Source organism: Folsomia candida, unplaced genomic scaffold, assembly GCF_002217175.1.
Source record: "Folsomia candida strain VU population unplaced genomic scaffold, ASM221717v1 Fcan01_Sc003, whole genome shotgun sequence".
Taxonomy (NCBI): Eukaryota; Metazoa; Arthropoda; class Collembola; order Entomobryomorpha; family Isotomidae; genus Folsomia; species Folsomia candida.
Window position 1 is genome coordinate 2,538,175 of NW_019091195.1, and position 21,346 is coordinate 2,559,520.

At 36.6% G+C, this 21,346-nt stretch overlaps 2 protein-coding genes across 2 annotated transcripts; both read right to left on the reverse strand.

The window, feature by feature from the left end:
• Nucleotides 1-473: 473 nt before the first annotated feature.
• LOC110845777 (collagen alpha-1(V) chain) lies at nt 474-20,365 on the reverse strand. The gene is made up of 67 exons (XM_022092281.2): nt 19,707-20,365; nt 18,639-18,914; nt 18,292-18,419; nt 18,167-18,228; nt 17,741-18,080; nt 17,577-17,679; nt 17,471-17,497; nt 17,068-17,084; nt 16,922-16,996; nt 16,765-16,857; nt 16,288-16,336; nt 16,094-16,165; nt 15,867-15,920; nt 15,471-15,579; nt 15,256-15,343; nt 15,062-15,107; nt 14,840-14,857; nt 14,691-14,758; nt 14,418-14,466; nt 14,320-14,334; nt 14,038-14,076; nt 13,935-13,962; nt 13,767-13,818; nt 11,089-11,152; nt 10,859-10,894; nt 10,727-10,780; nt 10,508-10,542; nt 10,408-10,432; nt 10,275-10,331; nt 10,040-10,119; nt 9,691-9,735; nt 9,555-9,608; nt 9,429-9,492; nt 9,272-9,360; nt 8,941-9,043; nt 8,577-8,654; nt 8,380-8,450; nt 8,202-8,253; nt 7,956-8,017; nt 7,578-7,698; nt 7,476-7,499; nt 7,085-7,149; nt 6,868-6,956; nt 6,374-6,419; nt 5,960-5,987; nt 5,599-5,652; nt 5,464-5,516; nt 5,159-5,185; nt 5,063-5,089; nt 4,933-4,994; nt 4,784-4,802; nt 4,654-4,726; nt 4,350-4,421; nt 3,947-4,000; nt 3,822-3,875; nt 3,584-3,664; nt 3,264-3,334; nt 3,107-3,188; nt 2,937-3,044; nt 2,733-2,806; nt 2,501-2,533; nt 2,402-2,428; nt 1,913-2,297; nt 1,637-1,830; nt 1,479-1,528; nt 1,231-1,399; nt 474-1,137 (listed from the first exon to the last, which is right to left on the reverse strand). The coding sequence occupies exons 1-67, from the start codon at nt 19,876-19,878 to the stop codon at nt 994-996; spliced, it is 5,235 nt and encodes a 1,744-aa protein (XP_021947973.1). The 5' UTR covers nt 19,879-20,365; the 3' UTR covers nt 474-993.
• On the reverse strand, nt 11,274-13,505 carry LOC110845548 (mitochondrial ribonuclease P catalytic subunit). The gene is made up of 3 exons (XM_022091986.2): nt 13,346-13,505; nt 13,174-13,241; nt 11,274-13,102 (listed from the first exon to the last, which is right to left on the reverse strand). The coding sequence occupies exon 3, from the start codon at nt 13,098-13,100 to the stop codon at nt 11,304-11,306; it is 1,797 nt and encodes a 598-aa protein (XP_021947678.1). The 5' UTR covers nt 13,101-13,102; nt 13,174-13,241; nt 13,346-13,505; the 3' UTR covers nt 11,274-11,303.
• Nucleotides 20,366-21,346: the final 981 nt, after the last annotated feature.

Here is a 21,346-nt window from a genome sequence, read left to right on the forward strand (position 1 = left end):
AAACCGGCGAAAATGCAGTGCCGTATAAATGTGCTTACAAAACTACTTACCGGTGCGGTGATTCTGCTCTCGTAATTATGGATTTTCCGGGTATGAGAGTAAAAGTCAAAATACGACACTCATCATGTCTGTCTCTTCAACCCGGCTCAACTAGATTGGTGATCTCTACGTGTGAAATGTGCAATGGGCTTAATGTTTAAGGCTGAAAAGAAGACTGGTCCAAAATTATTACTATTTTGTACTATGCGTATTTCAATCTGAAGCATAACGTTTTTGTATTTAAAGCGAAATAAACTGGAGTTTTGTTCGCAATATTTACGGGAATAATTATCAGTAGTCGATTACTTATGTACACCCTCTAAATTACTGGGTCATAGATGATGGACAATTATTTCAACTAGTTATTTAAGAAATATTTTTCATTTTTATTATCTGATTAAATATAGAAAATTATAGGAAACGTTGAATAATGATACATTATATGGGCTGCAATTATTTATTGAAATTACCAACGTGGACAAAAAGTTACATATAAACATATAAAACATGACAAAAATTATATAAATTACTACCTTAAGTCTAACTTGACGAGTACATAGATAATTTTAGGTTATTGCACATATGTATTTATGTAAAATCAATACTTGGAAGTATTACAAGATCAGTAATAATGACTATACAATATTGTAATAATCGTATAACTTTGGCAGTGATCGATACATGAGGTGAGCTGGGTGTAAGTACATATGTAAATGGTTAGTGGATTAATTAATGGCAGTATTTTATGTATATTTGTATATCTAGTGTACATAGAAAAACAAACAAAAACACATAATATAAAAAACTTTGAACAAACAACTTTCACAAGTGGAAGAACAGTAAGTAATAAATAAGAAGAAGATAAATACAAATATTAAGAATACAGAATAATGCAATCAATAAATCAATACACACACGCAAGTAAGTAAGACATTATCAAATTTAGTAAACCTCTTATCTAAAACAAACAGGCCCCACTTCAAATCCAAACGCTTGGTCTTCTGCTCCATAATCTAATGGAAGGAAATCTACTACTGGCAGTTGATTCGATTTTTTAGTTTTTATATCAAATATTGTTTTCCCTTCACCAACTCCGGTCTGTAAACATTAATAAACATGTTCATATATATAACATACATGCAATTTAAATAGTTGTTTGTATCTGTATATCCGAATATTGTGTATGTATACCTTGCATCCATCTCTGGCAACAATTGGCTTCATAGGCATATAATACCCGAATTCTTGATCATTATAGCCGAGGAATTTAATTGATGAGTTATAACTTTGGGCTCGTCCGTCAAACCAAGCCACCGAATTCATGCAGTGATATGTAAAGTTTTGAGAAGCTTGAGAATGTCTGTAATTAAAACATTAAGGTGATAATGCAAGGTTTCGAATAGTTGTTTGAATGGATAAATAGATAAATCTACACTTACAAGAGTCTCAAGAAAGTCATTTGAACTGGACCAATACCTTCATATGATATCTAAATGAAATGAAAATGAGACAAAATATATGCTCAGCGTATCTATGTATCTACTGACAAGAGGAGGAAAAAATCAACATGTTGAACGAGCAAAGTGAATATTTATACCTTGAAACCTTGACGGAAAGAGCTGAACCATACTTCACGTTTTTTGCTCTCTGGAGTTTTCTCCCATGGAATATGTGGCATCCTGGTTGATTGTACATCGGGGAATATACATGTTTCTCCAGAATTTGTGAGGTTGCAGAATACAAAGACAGCATCATCAGGCATTCCCAAATTTGGATCAATCCAGTACCAATCTGGAGGATGAAGCAAGAATCGTAGATATGTATGTACACAACGTGGGTAGTAGATTACACGTGTCAAATAAACCTTACTTACCGTCTTTAAAGTGAGGGTGTCCATAAAATAAATCTCTACACGTCCTGACAGGATTTTCTCGGGTTCCTAAAGGCTTCTTTACCCGTTCCAATTCGACACGCATGTCGTAAATATCATTATAAATATCAGCTAATTTAGCAGTCAATTCCGCATCATCATCCAATGATCCTAGTTTCGTGTTCTTTTTATTAATATTCTTATTTTTATCATTATCATTATTAGTTCCTCCAGTAGCACTCGAAGCTTCTGCGTCTCGTTTTCGTCGCCCGGCTGCTTTGGGCGCAGTACTTTCTCGGCCAGACCCAAATAGTAATTCTGGTGGTAACAGAGGAAGTTCACCGGGAGGACCAGCGGACCCTGGAAGTCCTACTGGTCCGATTTCTCCCTTTGTTAATAAATATAAGTAATCAGATAATATGCAATATGCATAAATAAAATTTGAACTCGTCAGACTAAAAACTTTGTCTTCCGAATTATAAATTGAATTACCTTTAAACCAGCAGGTCCCTCAACTCCCTGATTAATAGTAAAATTAAGCATACAATTGTAACTCGGTTTAAAATTTAAAAAAACTACTAATGTATGTACCTTGGGTCCTGAGTTTCCAGGTGGTCCGGGGGCCTAAAGAGACATTGATTACAAAGTGGATCTTAATTGAGAATAATTTCTGTACTCTCCGCCCAAAATCTATATGTACATATGCCCTCTGACGCCGTAGTTATTGCAGTTTGAATTAAAAAACCACAGCACAGTGGGAGGAGTCTGATGATGTCAGAGACGCGCATAGATTTTGTTAGGGGAGGATATTATAGAGTATTACTCCAATTCCTCCGTCAGAACCCTTTTGTCCAGCAGGTCCAGTGCCTCCCATATCACCCTTTCTTCCCTCAGGTCCTTTTAAGGGATGATAATAAACAATTAAAGATTTGAATGCAGAAGTTGTCATATCAGGCAATATAATTACAATATTTTTCATGTTTTAGTGCCATTTTATAGCGTTGCATTAACATTAAAACTTACTAACCTTTTGGCCCAACAGAACCCTTGTCTCCCTTTTCTCCTTGTTCGCCCTTTATCCCAGTTTGTCCGATTTGTCCAGGGTGTCCCTTTGCACCACGACGGCCTCGATCTCCTACGACGGAATGTGTGATTGAAGTGGTGAAAATCTCTGTATAAAAGAGTTCTAGACGTTACCTTTCATCCCTTTTGGGCCAGAATCACCAGCTTTCCCAGGGCTCCCACTAACCCCAGGCGGTCCAGGGGGGCCGACGTCTCCCTGACATAAAGTATGAGAGTATAAAAGCTAGATAAAAAATTATGTGTGTCCTTAAATTAACAGTAGGAACCTTACAGCAGCCCCACCAGATCCACGCAAGCCTGGTGCCCCGATTGATCCTGGATTTCCCTGTGGTCCGAGTGGGCCTATGATGGGTGAAGTATTACAACAATTTTATATACACTGCGACACAGAACATGTTGGACATGTTGTTTTCGGTCATTTTCTTTCAAAATTTTCATTAGTTATGCAAGGATTCTCAGACATGAATATTAGAAATTGCAAATAAATAAGGGAAAAAGTAAAACTTCAAAATAGAGAATAGTTGGTGAAAGGATGTGATGAATGCGACAATGATGTGAAAAATTTGAATCTCTACCACAAAGTTTGCTTACCCTGTGGTCCTGTTTGTCCAATTGATCCCTTTTCTCCTTTTTCACCAGGCAAACCGACACTCCCTTGAGCTCCAGCAGGTCCTATTGAACATTCAATATAAATAAGTATGCATATTGTAAAGTATTGATGGCGTAATTGGATTGTCTCAAGAACAGCTAACTGCTGGTATGTATCCGTCATATATGCATATATCGGACTTTAGGTAACACGTCTAATTGAAACAAGATAATTTTATACCTTCAGCGCCCGGTTTTCCAACGGATCCCCCCAAACCAGGTTTTCCAGGCGGCCCTGGAAATGAAAAATTATGATAAAGCTACTACCCTTGCACTATAAAATTGGATACAACATTCTCTGACTACCTTCAGGTCCCGCAGGGCCAATTTCTCCCTTTTTTCCATCGTCGCCATCCTTGCCTGTAGACATATTTGAATTTGTAAAAACATAATTAAACAATCAATTAATTAATGATTTTAGTTAATTTTTAATGCTTCGTTTAATTGAGTGAATTTGGTCGTATTAATTGCTAATCAATTTACATACTAACAACTATTTAACGATTGACTCATGTAAACTTGAATAGCCGATGCTTATTTCATAAGGCTCATTCCATGCGTTAAAACCTTGCGTGCTTAATTTAACTTTCATGCCCTTTAATACCAGAAGTTTCGGTATATGGCATGTCAATTATACAAATGTCCATACAAGGAGAAATCAGTCTGTAATTGTTAATTATTGATTAATTATTAAACAAGTGCTACTTGCCTGGTTCTCCCCTTATTCCTGGAGTGCCGCTTTCACCGATTGGACCTGGAAACCCAGTTGCACCAGGGCTACCTAAATTTAATAGAGACAGAGAAAGCATTTTACATTGAAATCCTTATTATTATTAAATTTACATATAATTTACATGCTGTTAAATTTTTTTTGGGCTTTTCAAGCTGCCCAATATCATTTGACTCATAGCCTATTCATAACTTGTCTAATTTTAGCATCTGAGTAGAGTTATCTTTGACATAAAGTTATCCTTAGAAGAAATAAATTAGTATCAGACACGTGTGTGCATTACCTTTGGGACCTTCTCCTCCCATTGGACCCCTTAATCCTGGAGCACCACTTCTCCCTTGCTTTCCTTCTTCACCCTTTGTGGATAATATTTAGTATTAAATTATCCGTGATTAATCATTTTTCTTGGATACCTTTGGTCCAGCGGGTCCTCTGCACGAACACAAACAAATATATTAATCACATATCGCTTCTATTATGTTGGCAGTGTAAATTAATAAGCTATCGTAGTACAGATAGTATATATCTGCTAAAAGCCAATATTTAATTCCATGATACTAACCTCTCTCCGTGAAGACCATCTTTTCCTCCAGGTCCAGGAGCTCCTGGTTGGCCATCTTCTCCCTTTAAACATACTTGGTCTATAATCTGACTTCTTTATCATGTAGAAGATGTACGCATATTTTATTTACCTTTGCTCCTTGGGGTCCTTCAGGTCCCTGAATACATGCACAAAAACCTAAAATTTATCTCCACTGTCCGGTATCAGTTTTTATTAGTCTGCTTACCACTGGTCCTTGAAGACCTTCGCCACCCTAAAAATAATGAAAACAAAGTTTGATGAGAGATTAAAAGTTGTTTATTTAGTCCTATGCATATTTTAATGAGTAACTTCGGGACCCATTCATCGCAATATAAGATTTCCCCTAATATGTGTGTGGAAATATATTTGTTTCATTCTATTTCCTTTATCCTTGCCTTTGAAAAAATAAAGTTTTTTTTGCGTCCGTTTGATTAATTTGTAATTATCATTGATTCATGTATGCCACAGATTATTTTCGTAAAAGCTATAATACATAAATAGAAGTCATACCTTTGTCCCTGGCGGTCCGGTTTCTCCTTGTGCACCGTTTGGACCCGGAGGACCTTCATTTTAAACAAAACGTGATCAAATTTAGTTTTCAACAAAGACCACTCGTATTGTTGCGGAATGTGTAGTTATTTCTACCTTTGGGGCCCGGATCGCCATGCTCTCCCTTAACTCCACTTGGTCCAGGTAGTCCTACAAATTACAAATGATAAGTATAGCCTTGGTAAAATATGTCATATTTTAGCATTTCATGAGTTTACAAAAATAATTAAATAATCTCTTGAAACTTATTAACGTTCATAACGGGTTCGTCGCGTATGCTCGCATTGTAACATATTTTTCAAACTTTGCAAATTATTTTACTAACTTTAAGGTGACGATTGTTCTGATTTGCACGCAGGATATAAATATGCAATTTTGCATATTTTAAATATTTAATCCCCCAAGTGTTAAAATCTTGGGTTGTATTATTTGTGTTATCAGATTTAATTCAACAAACCTTGCAATCCAACGGGTCCTGGTGGCCCCTGAAATACGACGTTAATTTAGATACATTTTTAAAAATATTTGATTGTTTGACGTATAAAAGGTGCTTTGTTAATATTGGAGAAGATTTTGCGCATCATTCCTTTGATGCATGGCATTTTTCTGGCTCATATATGTGTTTTGTACATACATACATACTTTAAGTTTCGAGAATGGCAAAATATTTATATTTGCGAAAATGTACATTCAGCAACAAATACGTAAAAGATTTTTTTTCAAATCCTATCCTGGAAAACCTGACTACTTTTCTCTAAACTTATTATACAAAACACATTGAGCATATCGCGTTCACAAACTCATGGTCAAAGATCAATGTCATCTCACTTTTCCAAAACTAACCCTCAGCTTCAAATCGTTTATACTGTACCTGGACACCACCAGGACCTTTCTCGCCCTTTACACCTCTTGCCCCGCTGTAAAACAATATTAAACAACCAATCCAAATTTACAGTTTCACGTAATAATTAACGCATTTATATTAGATTAATGACTTTCGATGAACAATTTTGTTACGATTGTATGAATATTTGTAGGCAAAGACTAAGACTTCGTTTAAGACATGCAACCAAAGAAAATATGTATTGGTCATTGGTCCAATTCAACGGCTTACAGCATGTAAATACATAGCTTCAGCCGACCAAGCCAATTAAATCTCTAACTGAACGAAAAATATTTCGGTCGCCTTGCATATATTACATGCTGCAGAATCGTGCCCGGAATTAATGACCAATACTTGGTTCTTGCGAGTGGAAGTATATCCCGAATAAATTGTACAAACAATGAAAGCAAACTAATTTCAAAATGATATCAACGAGTATGCACATATTTGACTTGAACCTTTTGTCTTAAAAGTACTGTTACCTCTGTCCTGGAGGCCCTTTATCGCCAGGCAGACCCACTAATCCAGGTTCACCCCTTGAACCCTGTGACCCGATTCCTCCTTGAGGTCCCTAACAAACATCACAAAGGGTTTTATGAAATAATTGGGAGAATTTCCATATATTGCAAACGAATAGGAGACTTGCTATGACTTAAATGGCTATTTTGGACAGACAATAGTAAAACTGTTTTCACTCACCGCCTCCCCTTTTGTCCCTTTGTATCCCTTTTCGCCAGGTGGTCCAACGTCACCCTTGTCGCCATCTGTTATTCTTCAATTAAACTTGCGGCAGGTAAAAATAATGTTATTTAAGGCTGTGGTGCATTTCAAACGTAATGAAATAATGACTAAATGTTTAATGATTGCAAGAATAATGTTTGGGTCTTCAAATAATGCAGCTTGCACTAGTCGTCACATTATACTATGATTTTACAATTTTTTCAGCTACTTTGTGCACTTTACATATAAAAAGCACTAGTGTTGGAAATTCTTAAAACACTCAAATATGCATGACCATGACATAGCTAATCGTAAGTTATGTACCAACGCTGAGAAGTACCACAACCTTAAGACCCTAAATTAATTTCACCTTCCCCAGGGGGTCCAATTGGTCCTGCAAATAATAGTTTAAATTAGTTTGGATAATATGTGCAGATGAGAAAGGAACTAGCGTCATAGTATTTTTTCTTACCAGCAGGTCCTGCCAAACCTCTGGCCCCCACTTGTCCGTCGGAACCCCCGACTCCTGGCAATCCGCCTTCTCCTCTTTCTCCTTTGGCTCCAGAAGCTCCAATGGGACCAGGCAAGCCGATCTGTGGGATTAAGATAGATTAAGGGTTAATACTTTATTTATTTTATATACTGCATTCGAATGTGTATTGAGTTTTGTGCGGAAGAAATTGTGTATCTCTGTAATAGGCTGGATTATGCAAGTTGCATAACCAACTCAAGGTACATACATCTTGATATGGAGACCAAAGTTTAAGTACCTATTCCTCCACTTGCATAAGTTAGTTTTGTCGCTTATATCTCTAATTCTCGAACCGCAATCTAAATAATTTCTACTTACCCGTCCTTCCCCTCCAGGGGGTCCCTCCTTTCCAGATTCACCTTGTTGTCCCTTATCACCAACTTGAATAATAAATGAATTTTATATAAATTATGCTTTTCATGTGGAAATATATCTGATTTATGCGGAGGATCCTAAATAATCTCTTGAATTTAACAAGTTTTCGATGTTTTGTCCATGTGTATATGTAATCAGCATGATAAACAAAGTTATCGAAATTAGTATTGCAATATATTATATCCTAACCTGGACCCATTACTCCTTGCGCCCCTTGTTCTCCTTTAAGCCCAGGAATTCCCTAGAAAAATTTCACAGTAATACGATGTTAACCCGACAAAATTATTTGGCGTTGTGATTGCTTCTCAGATAATCGAATCGAAATAAGAGCTACATGTTAGTACAATAATGTTAAAGTGTTACACACCGGAATCCCTGGTAAGCCCCTTTCACCTGGAAATCCTCCCAAGCCAGGAGGTCCAACGCTTCCAGGTTTACCTACAATTAATCAAGACGAGATCACGCAGACGCAAACTATTGTTTGTTATTTTTATTGTGGCAAAAGGGATGGATATAATGAAAGACTTCAAATACTTCAAATTATTACAGCCACCATATGCATACCTGCGGCACCGGCGGGCCCCATTTGACCTTCTTTTCCTTGTTCTCCATTTCTCCCACTATCTCCAGGCAATCCAGGGCCTAATAATTACAAAATCAGTTATATTCCAAACGTATTCCAAACGTATGTATTGTACTAACAATGAGATTAATTTGGAAATTACAAAAATTTCGAGTAATTGTGAAACCTTATTTTTAACCTCGCAGTCCTACATTACTATGCACTTTTACTGAAAAGCAAAAGTGTACACACCTGTCATTTGTACACTGAATGTAAGCAAAAACAGATATACCCTTTATGGACATTCAATTAATCTCCAAATCAACCCCAATTTGTGCCATTGATCAACCGTTTAAATATTTTTACCCCCTGGTTCTCCATGCAGTCCAATTGGTCCAGGTTCACCAATTTGTCCTGGTGGTCCAACGACTCCTGGATTTCCCACTGGCCCCTTTTGGCCAGGCCCACCCTAAAAAATCAAATCACTTGGTTTAATGCACAAGCACAAAAAAAAGATAACATGACAGATTTAAGGCGTCATATCATATTTCAACTTCTCCTATATGTTTACTCGTTTCCATGAAACTATGGCTTATTCGAAAAACATGCATGTTATTGAATAATTAATTAGATGGTGATACGTCTACTTTAAAATCTACATATATCTCGAACGTTATTTTAATTATGTAGCACTTACGGGAGGTCCTCTTTCTCCTGGGGGTCCCGTAGCACCATCTTTTCCAGGAATTCCTGGGGGGCCAGTCGTGCCAGGAAATCCCCTCGGCCCTTCGAAGTGAAAGAAAAATATATTACATAAATATATTGCATGATAATTAACAATGTTGTTGTTTTACCTTCACTGCCCTGAGAGCCTCGTTCTCCCATTGCTCCACTAGGGCCAGGCTGCCCTGTATCTCCCTTAAATCATATTCAAGTTAGAGGTCAAGTAATCTCCATTAATTTTCCAGCGATATGCGAACCTTTGGTCCAACACGTCCATCGTTTCCCCGTTTTCCTCGAAGACCACGAAATCCCTAACAAAAATAGGCGTTTATAGAAAATCAGTGTTATACTTAGATGGCAACTATCAACGAAAAAAATAGTAATAGATTTTACAGGTAAACCCCCTTCTCCTCGTTCCCCAGGGGCTCCAGACGTCCCCTAGAAAAGAAGCAGCACTTAATATGTACATTTATCTTACATAAAGATTAAATGCACTGATGCTCAAAATTATCCATCATTGGTAACCGGATTTGGTAAAATGCGTTTTTCTAAAAACTTGGGATTAATATTTAGGTGAAATTTTTGCATTGAAGGAAAATGTTATCTTATTTATATTACATTTATGTAATATTTGTAAATACAAATCAATCCCTTGCATATCACCTTAAGTTTTTTTAGAAAATTCGCATGTACTGAAATAAATCTAGTCATGATAATCATGATCATCAGTGCGTGTGCATACTCTTTCTCCTTTTTCGCCTGGATTTCCATGCCTGCCCTCGGCCCCTTTATCTGCTTTGTCGCCCGGAGGACCAGGATAACCTATTAGGGAAAATAACACGACTAATTGCCTTTAATTTTTGTTCAGTAACTGATGCATGCAAGACAAGGTCGAAATTGTTCGAAACATTATTAATCTTTACGACTATCGCGACCTTATTTTTTTATTTTATTTAAGCGACTACACTACTACCTACCTGGAAATCCTGGTAACCCGATTTTCCCCTTTTCACCCAATGGTCCAGGCGGTCCAGCTAACAGTAATTAATTAGTAAATTAACTCGAGAATTGTATTATTACTTGCGCAGAAAAAAACACTCGATTGCATACCTTCTCCCCTTGGCCCTTCAAACCCCTTGATATAATAAATACAATAATATAATAAAATAAAATATTCAGAAAATATTTTATAGCAGCGATGTTTGCTAACCTTTGGTCCCTCTGGTCCTTCCAAGCCAGCCTCACCTACAAATATTCGACAATGGTAGTTTATCCTCAGCTTATTATTAATTAGAAGGCGTGAATATGTATTTTTAGATGTCGCTCAAGAATTTTACCAAATTGTACACAAGTTTTATTTTGACAAAGTACATACCTTGCCCACTCCCACAGATTAGTATGTAAATGAGTATTTCGATTTTTTAATAACCTTGGGTGCCAATAAGTCCCCGATCTCCTTTTTGTCCAATGTCGCCCTTTTCACCTTTAAAGTTTGATTAGTTTAAGAATAAATTATAGCTTTACTCAAGTATGTGCTAATCTCTATGATGTTCAACGATACCTTCGGGTCCACGATCGCCTTTGTCTCCCTTCTCACCTATTGAAGTAAAAGAATACGTGTCTCATGAACAAAATAATTGCTTATCAAGCGAGGAATACTCATTTTCAGGTAACCTCGAAAAAATTAAGTTTATATTTTTACTAAGCTCATGTACTTTTGTTTTTCATTTTTATTATCAATTAAGTAGACGAGTTACACTTTTATAATCAGGTAAATAATTTCCGTCTCACCTCCAGCACCACGCTTGCCTTCGTCACCTTTTACACCCCGAGGTCCAGGAAACCCCACTTGCCCCTAAAGAATTTTATTATGAGAACGTGTTTTTATGAGAACATTGCAATGATAATTATTAGTGATGAATGGGTTGGTGGATTAATGTGCATTATTAATAAGGGTATAATGAAGAGTATGTTAATGAATATTAAATTATTAATAACATGTTTATTTATTTTCTACAAGGAACATGTTTAAAACACATCCATCTTTTTGGTATGTCATAAGGCGATACAATTCTTTCCAAGTCATAAGGAATATGCCAATATCCACTTTCTTCATTCTTTTGAATAATGGGAACAATTTCTGCAAACGGTTCCAAACGAATGTTGGCTTCTCCTTGACCCCTCAATTGAATCATGGGAGCCTTTTGATGACTTAGTCTCCACCTCTTGAACAATCTGGCCATTTCATAATCCTTCAGTCTAAAAGTATGGTTGCGCATAAAGTCATTTGATACAAACTGTGCATTCATTCCACTCTTCAATGTCGCCCAGATAAGGAAAGGATCATCTTGAGATTGATCTTCTATGAGATAGACATCTGCCATTGAGCTTATACTTTTCATGTGCCCTTGACTCCATTTTTGCATGTGTTGCCGTCCAATGACAAGAATCTTGTAGCCTGCTCGGTGTAAGTGAGAGACGAATAATTCCAAAATAAAGGCAGGTGAGTGGCTACGATTTCCAGTTGCTCTCCCGCAAGAAAGTGCAATGTTAAGTCCGTCCAAAATAAAGTCATAAGGTTTGGAATTCGTCATCTGTGGCCGGTTTATGAAGGCTTTGTACTTTTCCAACTCTGATGGCGTAGTGTTTATAAAAATGTCATTCATTACTAGAACATGAGTAAAGAAATGATCACGGAGCTTGTCAAATTCTTCTTGAGTGATAATAGACCGTTCCATTTGATTCAGACAATTTTTGCACACGCCACGTCTTGGAATTATGCTTGAGGTTACCCCCTTGTACTTGAGCTTGGTTTCAAAGTAGTACTGGATTTCCTTAATTAGTTTTGACGTTGGGAAATGTTCATATAAATTCATGTACTCGAGAACTTTGGCCATATTTTCTTCTGTGGAAGGTGTACAATTGTTGAGCCAGCTAATTAGTGCATCTTCCGCTAATGTTCTGTATCCAATTACGTTCAAATAGTCCCATCCAATATCGAATTGTAAATTATCAAATGCTGCTGTTGCTACTACGGCATATGAGGTTGACAATGGATCTCCTCCAACTTTAATCCCTTGCAAAATATCCAGTGCTTCCTTCCATCTTTTTGTTTTGCAAATAGCAGTGATTGCTTTGTCTCCAGTTTGGCGATCAAAAATTCCACCACATTTGGATTTCAGCTCGTCATACAACCCTAAAATTGTTGAGAGATAGTCTGGATCGCTTCTTTGCTTCAGGTCGGTGCAAATTTTTAAATACCCAGAAAGAGTTGCCACATTTGGATTCCGTTCCCATTCCATGTAGTCTTTTGCAATGTGATAAGACTCATTTTTAATACAAAATGACATCAAAATCCCTCCAAAATTCTTTTCATTCATGCTTTTATCAAGCTGGAGACATTTTGCAATCAAACTTGGCCAGTGGATCTTTCCAATTTGTTTTTGTTGTTGAATTGATGAGGAAGTTGTATTTTTGCCTATCCAAACGTCAAGGAAGGTCCGACCGTAAGATTGCTTCGGAATTCTTGGAAGTGTAGAAACTATCCTGTCATATTCCAACTCATATTCAGTGAGGAGGATGTTGGACGATGAGGTTTGTTGAGAGAATTTTCGAACATGAAATACATCTTGTACTCGTTCATATATTCCTGATATTCTTGACCACGACGATAAAGGGGAGGAGACAAATCTTTGGGATAAAGAGTCAGCCAGAACGAATTTGTTGACAACGGCTAAAGGAATAGCTCTGTGTCGCCAATAATAACGTCCATGTTGGAGAAGTAACGTTGTAGATTTATCCATCTCTATGTGACATACAAATTAATAGATTAATGGAATTTGTATTTAAGAAAAAAAGATGTAATGATTAATTTACTTGATCTGTCTCTTTAGCACATGGTAATTGGTAGTAAATATTATGGAGATGGACAAATTTTGTTGTTCCTAAATCGTAAATGAATCATAAATTATTGCAAATCATGAAAACACCACCATTCAAAATGAGTACTAAAGTACATACATACAAATAGAGTTTAATTTTTATTTACCTCTCGATCGATATCCTCCAAGAGATGATAGTGGTAAAACCAATTTTATTTTTTGTTGTTGTACTTTTATTTAATTATCAAAATAAACTAAATTTCTAATTCTCAAACTCTCCACACGTGTGGCCGGTGAAAGTCGTTCCCACACTCTGACTTTGCGGATGAGACATGGACTGATCGTGAGAGATCGCATGTACACCGCATGCAAATACATGTATATTATATGCCATAATATGCATTATGCATATTATGTACCAAAGCCTTGAAATATTCAAACATGTATAAAAATTTCGACCGTGTGACCTAATCATGACCAGAAGAAAGTTATCCCGGTCATTGCAATCGTTTACTGATGACGCAACCATTAATATGATCCAACCCATTCATTGCATGCAAATATTGCATACAATAAGTGCTTCAATACCTGAGGTCCTTTGGGCCCTTGGTCACCCTTAGCACCAGCAATTCCAGGGTTCCTAAAATATAATGCGTCACATAATTCAGGATAATTTATCACAATTCCACTACAACAAGCCTTTTCAGCTTGTCATAATATTGTGACTTTTCCGATGCACAATTAATTGATGGTTACCCATTATGTCCAGGCATCCCATCAGCTCCTGTAATTTTGTAATATAGGTAATGTATTATGATCGACTTTGACTTATTGATAACTGAAAATAGTAATTACTGACCTGGTAATCCAGGCGAACCCATTTTTCCCTGAGGACCGGCTAAAGAATAGGTTCAAATTTTAGTACGATTATTTTCCGAAATTATTAAAGGTTCCAGGGCTTGTGATTGCTTCACATTTAAATATATGGCTTCAGTTGGTTGTTGATATTTTTATTGTAAATATTGCGACAATACTTTTTATACATAATGAAGCTTTATTCAATTGTGACGAAATTGAGAATTTTTCTTTTGTTAAAAACTTCCGAGTCATGAGAAGTAAAGAATTTATTAGTTAAACTTGCCTGGTCCCAAAGGCCCTAAAAACGAAAAATTGATTAGCTTTGACATGTACAGATGCAACTATAAAACTACTCGGCGTATAAAAGCAATTTCAAGATACCTGGTGGTCCTGGCGGCCCACTTGAACCCACGTTTCCTGGGGGTCCTGTCTGGAAATTGTTTACTTTGTTATGAAATTGTTATGCCAAATGCATACTCGGACAAGAGCATTCATTGAAAGAAACTGAAGCCCTCATGTGTAAGATGTTAATAATTCTTCTTAATACAATTTTATGAAAATAAAGCAATTGTCCGATTAAAGCGAAATTTTGTCAATGCATTATTATCCGTCTTCACATGAATAAGCAATATGAAAATGAATGAATGCACGAACCTGTCCGGGTCCTCCGGCTTGACCAATGGATCCGGTGTTCCCTTTTGCACCACTTGGACCCTCAGATCCTAGATTGAGGTAAAGAAATATTTTATTTTAACCTTAATACGTAGCTTAAAGTTTAGATCTCTGAGTGAAAAATTATGTACCTGGAATTCCCGGGGACCCTGCAAAATTAAATTTAATTATTAAAAAAAATTATTACAATAATTTATTGCGCATATATCAAAGCACCAATAATTGAGAATCTACTAAATAGCAAATAACAACCCATCCCTCTCTTTCCTCAAAAACGACATTAATCGTTCAATTTTCGGTATAGAGAAATTTTCCCTAGATTTTCAATTACTGGTCAACTCACAATCACTGACCTTGAATGCCAGGAAATCCCCTTGGACCAATAAATCCTCGTGGACCCTATGCATTAGGAGTTCAAACCAGGTTATGGAAATGTCAAAGGTTTCATCGTGAATGTGATCATTAATTACCCTACTACTTTTATGTTCACTTTATTATGGTCCAATTCCACACCGACCCATACATATGTAAATGACGATAGACCTACCATTTCTCCAGTTTGACCTGTAAGTCCAGCAACTCCGTCGTCTCCTTGTTGGCCATCGTGCCCAGGTGCACCCTTTTCTCCGACGTTACTAAATAAAACAACGATTAATTAATAGGCCGAGAGCAAAGTTTTACATCGTTTAGAACCATAAATTGTTTTATTACTACTGAATTATGAAAAAAAATCATTAAGGTTCAAATACTAATTTAACTGACCCCTTTTCCCCCCGATCTCCTTTTTCTCCAGGTAGTCCCCCCAACCCGATGACCCCTTGTTCACCTTTTTCCCCCGGGGGTCCAGTCATTCCGCGTTCCCCATCACGACCTACATAGTCAAATTTTGATTCACAAAACTATTTATCAGTTGCGCCAAAATTGATCAAAGTTCCCGACCGTTACTTGATAAAAATACTTTAAATTAAACCACCTCTAGATATGGCGGATGTGCGTAGATGAGTCTTTGTCGCTTACATAAGACACCATAAATTACTATAAAGACTTATGCTCAAATTCTAACTTGGAAATTTGATAAAGTAACGATCGGTAACCTTCAAGGGCTTAGCTAACGCTTAAAAGTTTAGGTTCATTAATTTTAATTAAGTTTAAACTGACCTGGTCTTCCCCTCCTTCCATTCCTTCCTGAAGGTCCAGTCTCTCCTCGATGCCCTTCAGCAAACAACAACTGTTAGTATAGTTATTATAAGTAGAATTATAAGGTACTCTTTTTTTAACTTGCTGAAATTGTTTTGCAGAATTGAGGTTTAAGGAAACGAGCTTGAACGAATTTGGTAATGCTTAACACTAAATACTAAATTCAATAAATGTGTAATTTAACTGACCTCGCGGGCCGGGTTCCCCCATTTCGCCCATTTCTCCCTTCGGTCCATCAGCGCCAGGATTTCCGAGAGACCCTACAATGTTAAAGTATATATAGGTTATGTGCATATGTACATATTTATATTGCATTTAATCAGTATCATCATATACGTAAGTAGTTAAGACAGACACATTTTGATGCTTGTGTCAACCTTACCTGGAACACCTGTCAATCCCATGGGGCCAGTAGGACCTTTCATAGCCATCTGTGGAATTGAAATTGGTTAATTTGTAGATTTATGGGAAACTTCTTTACGATACTTTGAAAGAAACCAGATTACTGGAAATTAATGCAAACAATGCTAGATAGAAGTGCATTTTATGTGTAATGTGTGTAATGTGTGATGTGTGTGAATGTGTCTGACAATGCAATTGATGCATAACATCATTATGTTTTCTTGGTTTTTGTGTCAAATTATTCACCTGTGCCTGTAATTCACACCTGCTATTTAATACCTTACTATATGTACATAGTACATACAACCTCCGATTTGTTAATGTGAATCTCGGAAGTAATTTTTTTGCCTTTCTTGCACTACTAACCTGGTTTCTTTCACCATATCTTTCATGACATCGAATACTGCGAAATAATTTGTTTTGCATAATATCTAATCTTATTTATTGTTACACATACCATGTGCTGGGCAAGCATTTGTCGCAATGCTTCCGCGCTTGCATCCGGACCTTTCTTTGATCCACTCCCACCGCCTCCTCCATCTCCGGAGAGCTGACACATTATAATTCTAATGATAAATTTAAAAACTAATGAAATTAGCCGTTTAATTAATTACTGGGATCATAAAAATGTGTCCTGGGGGTCCCTGAATTCCATTTGTTCCACCTAAACCGTCGCGGCCAGCCTCTCCCTTTACAAAATAATGATACGTAATTAATATTTAAATAAGTAATCACATATCAAACCAATTTGTTAGATTACCTTATCTCCTTTTGGACCTGTATCATGCAATTAATTTTGAAAAACAAATAATTAAAGATACAACACAAAATCTATAAAGGTTGATATAGCTCGAGCCAGTCATTTCATGTAATAGTGTTTCTCTTGATTTTTATAAATTTCTCCACTTTGCATTTTTTAGCTTTTCCGACTTTCGTTGGAAAAGCTTCGTAGGGTTCTTCTGGCAAAAATATTCTTGAAATTTACTTTATATTCGCAAATCTGATTTTCTTATGTCCATGCCTTGTCGAGACACGCATTTTAAGACTAAGGACAAGTTAGTCAAAATCGACCCAGTGGTCACCAGTACCACGGGCAGACAGACGGTTCTAATTCTAACTAGCCCTGGCTCGAGCTACATGCTTATAAAGTGCATAAATATTACCTTGTGGCCCTCGTAATCCGGTGTAACCTATTATCAAAATGTAATTATAATTATGCATTGTGGAAATAGTATAAGTAAATATAAGTCTTATTATATTATGTATAACCTCGTGGACCTGGTGGACCTCTCAAGATTTGGACATTACTACCACCAGCATTGGATGTTACATCCAAGTAGTATCCTCCACCTGCCGCTCCTTTTTCTTCTTCCTATTTAATTTTTTCAACATTGATTTCGTATTTTAAACTAAACCGATTGATTGATTTGCACCTCTAACGTCCTATTCCTGTACTCGTCTTCGCCACCAAAAAGCAGTCGAGAGCTGGCAAACTCTTCCTCGGTATTTTCAAGGGGTGGGATGGGTCTTGCACACTCTGGCATGTAGGTCGTGCATACTTCGTAAGCAGGGTCAGGACTTGGAATTATGAGCAATTGCTGAATAGATCCTGTAAAGAAAGCATCGTCCAAAAGTCGCTGACCCATGAGAATAATTCCAGTGTTTGAGGGGCGAGAAAATGCGGTTCGGTTTAGCTCCTGAGTGTCAGTGACTTGGCAGTCCAAAATCAGGGTGACAGAGTTTCCTTTGACCGCAAGACCAAGTCGGTGCCACCTTAAAGCAATGTAAGAAATGTTAATAATCCTTGGGTATAAAGTTTTCAAGGAAAGTACTTAATTTATTTTCTGACACGTGCTTACTTTCCATCATTTATAGTTTGGTCAAAGGAAATCCTTAGCTGATCTGATTGACTTTCGCTGTCCTGTACAAAATACACGCTTTGATTGATTTATTTTTGTTTTACACAATCTTTTAAATAATTCACCTGATAAATGAGGTGAATCCTATCGTCAATTTCAATTGCCAACTGTTCATCCCCAACATCATTGTAGACTGAAACAAGGACTGACCTTGAGTCAACGACCGTCTTAAAGGTTGACACGATCGAAAAATCTGTGAATAAAGTACACTTCAATTTATTGCGGTACTTTTGAAGAAGCAATACCGTAAAGGAAGATTACTTTGCATATACACATTATAAAAATTAAATCCTAAATATTCGATCTATGCATGTATTCATGATTTTAATACATGTGCAGACGATTAGATATCGTGACCCCCGATTCAATTCGACGATTAATGCGAGAAATTCAAAACATTCGTAAACATTACCTGTGGGGAATCCGTCTGGAAAAATTTGTCCTGTATTGACCGAAAGAACAGCTCGGACTGAAAGCGTATATGCCAAATCTGGTCCAGTTTGAATTGGTTCCGATCGGTTTACAAAATGTCCACCACTCCCACGAATGGAATTGGGATCGGATATGGCTTCCAGAACGGTTTCTTCGTCCAACACGGTTTGAACTCGGTTATCACAAATTCCCGTGGTTTTTTCAACTCCAAGAGGAACATCTCGAATTCGGGTGGCATCCAAAAGATCTGCCCCTCCTGCATGCATACAAAATAAGTTATCATTCAGAAAATCATAAATACGTACGTACACACACTTTTTTATTTCATATTTTAAAATTATTAAGACGATCATGATTCAAGTATTCTGAAAATGTTTTCATATTTACAGTAAATATCATGCTTCGCAATACATTTCTAAAATAAATTCGCATTTCATTGTACTATTTCAAACATAATATTTGTTACGCCGTCAAAACCATTGTAATTCATGCACAATAATGAATGGCAATAATAAAGCTGCATTTTTCACACGACGTGCATATACGTATTATGCAAAGTTTTAATATTGGAGGGCTTATTATTTACATGGGGCTAATGCCCCAACCGACCGACTGACAGAGTCAATTGACCTTTAAGGTCATCATCTGTCATGTACAGACACTGTCTCACTCGATTACATTCAACATGCTTTACTTCCTCTTCAACGGAAAAACCTATATTTAACATGTAGTTTTTGCGTATATGAATGACTGCATGTTCATTCAGTACTTCATACAAGTCTCCTCCAATCCATTATTGAAGGATTGGATTATAACGTTGAGACGGATTGTGTCAGTAAATTAAACCCAAATAATAAATACATATGACAAACTCATCATCAGAATTCAAATCAGAGGAAGCAGCCACTTTTCGAGTGTTGAGAGCGTATGCATACGAAAATTTGAGCAATGACAAATGAAAACATGCCAATCATTCCAAATTTTGAGTGACACATGTAAAATGTATGTAATTCAGACAGAATTTTTGGTGATACCAAGAGAAACTTACCATTTAAAAGAGAACCATCTGCAGATAAAATCAAATACAAAAATGACACAAAAAACACAAAATAGTTTCCGGTCGTTGGTGCAAATAATATCCTCATTATTGATGATGCATTGTGGTTATGATGTTTCTGGCGATTGCAATTGCACTTGTTCACATTTCGTTTGCACATCATTTTTAAACAGTTTTTTTTGTTTTAGTACAATTCTTGTGCAATTCTACGTATAATTGTCTTCTTTAGTACATAAATATGTTTACACAGCACTTTCAGTTTGCAGGATAATTTTCAAACTCCAAATTTATCCAGTTTAAACAAATCTTTTCTCTGGACGACAAGATGGAGCATTTCTCCTACCGTTGAATAAAATTGACTTTTTCATAAAAGTTGGGCAAGATGAGTTGCTAAAAATACTAGACACATTTTTCCACAAATTCACAACCAACGTGGTTATTCTGTCACCAACAAATGATGCACTTCCCTTCCAGTCAAGTCCACTCAAAGTTTCTTGAGCAGAGGTAAAAATCTCAATAATCATTTTTAAGTCAGCACGTATTCACATGACATTCACACACAAAACACAATAAAAATCACACTAATCGCACAAGAACCCAAATTTTGCATGGAAATCACACGAGTTCCAATTTCTTCCACATCCACAACTTTACCAAAAAGTGGATGGAGAAGAAGAGACTGGAAAAAGAGGAAGATGATGATCGTTAACACGTACGTATGTATTTTTGGTTTTAAAAGAACTCATAATATAGTCGTCTCACTCGGCGTTCTCAAAAAGTCTTTTTTCGCTTTAGATTTCAGTCAGTCTACGTCTTCACACAGTGGCATACTTACTTCTTCAGATGTATGTATATATCTCATTAGTGTAACTCCTGGAACCAGAAGAGATGCTGAAGAATTTGTGTCTTTCCAGTTATTTATATTTATTTACCCTTCCCATCCAGCCCTTCCAACGATCATCATCCATCTTTTTAACATCTTTTGCCAAGTGATCATTTCGACTCGGATTTCCAGAGCACACACGACGAACGAACCTCAATAAGTTTTCGTATTGTGGTTGCAAAGATCCATACATTACGGATATATGTCTGTATCTATGTAAATAATGATGATAATTATGGATTACTATATGACCTGAATGGCATGCAATAGTCAATGCAAACTGCAGAGATTATATGTGATGAGCAAATTAATATTGGAAAATGCATGACAGAATTTTAATGCATCAGTCAATCAATTGTGCACATATACAGATATTAGTAAATCCAAATGGTATGGCTAAACCTAGTGACACACACTAACATGTAATATCAACACTTTGTTGCACCGTCATCCGCATAAAAAAAATTACCATCATTTAAGCAATATGACTTTGCACGAGTCGTTCTTCTGCAACTTATTATAGATTAGTACAACCGATGAGGAGATGACAATAAATTCAATGCTCGAAACCAACAAAATTTGATCTAGATAGATTTACTGTGGAAAGAATTACAAATAGGCTCCAATCTATATATCTGCGAATGCGATTCGCTCCTGATCGAATCCAAAGTAGCAATTGCATATTTTGTAGTTGGCATGTAATTCCTTCCATGCTCTGTTATTATTCGGTATCCACTTATTTTGCACG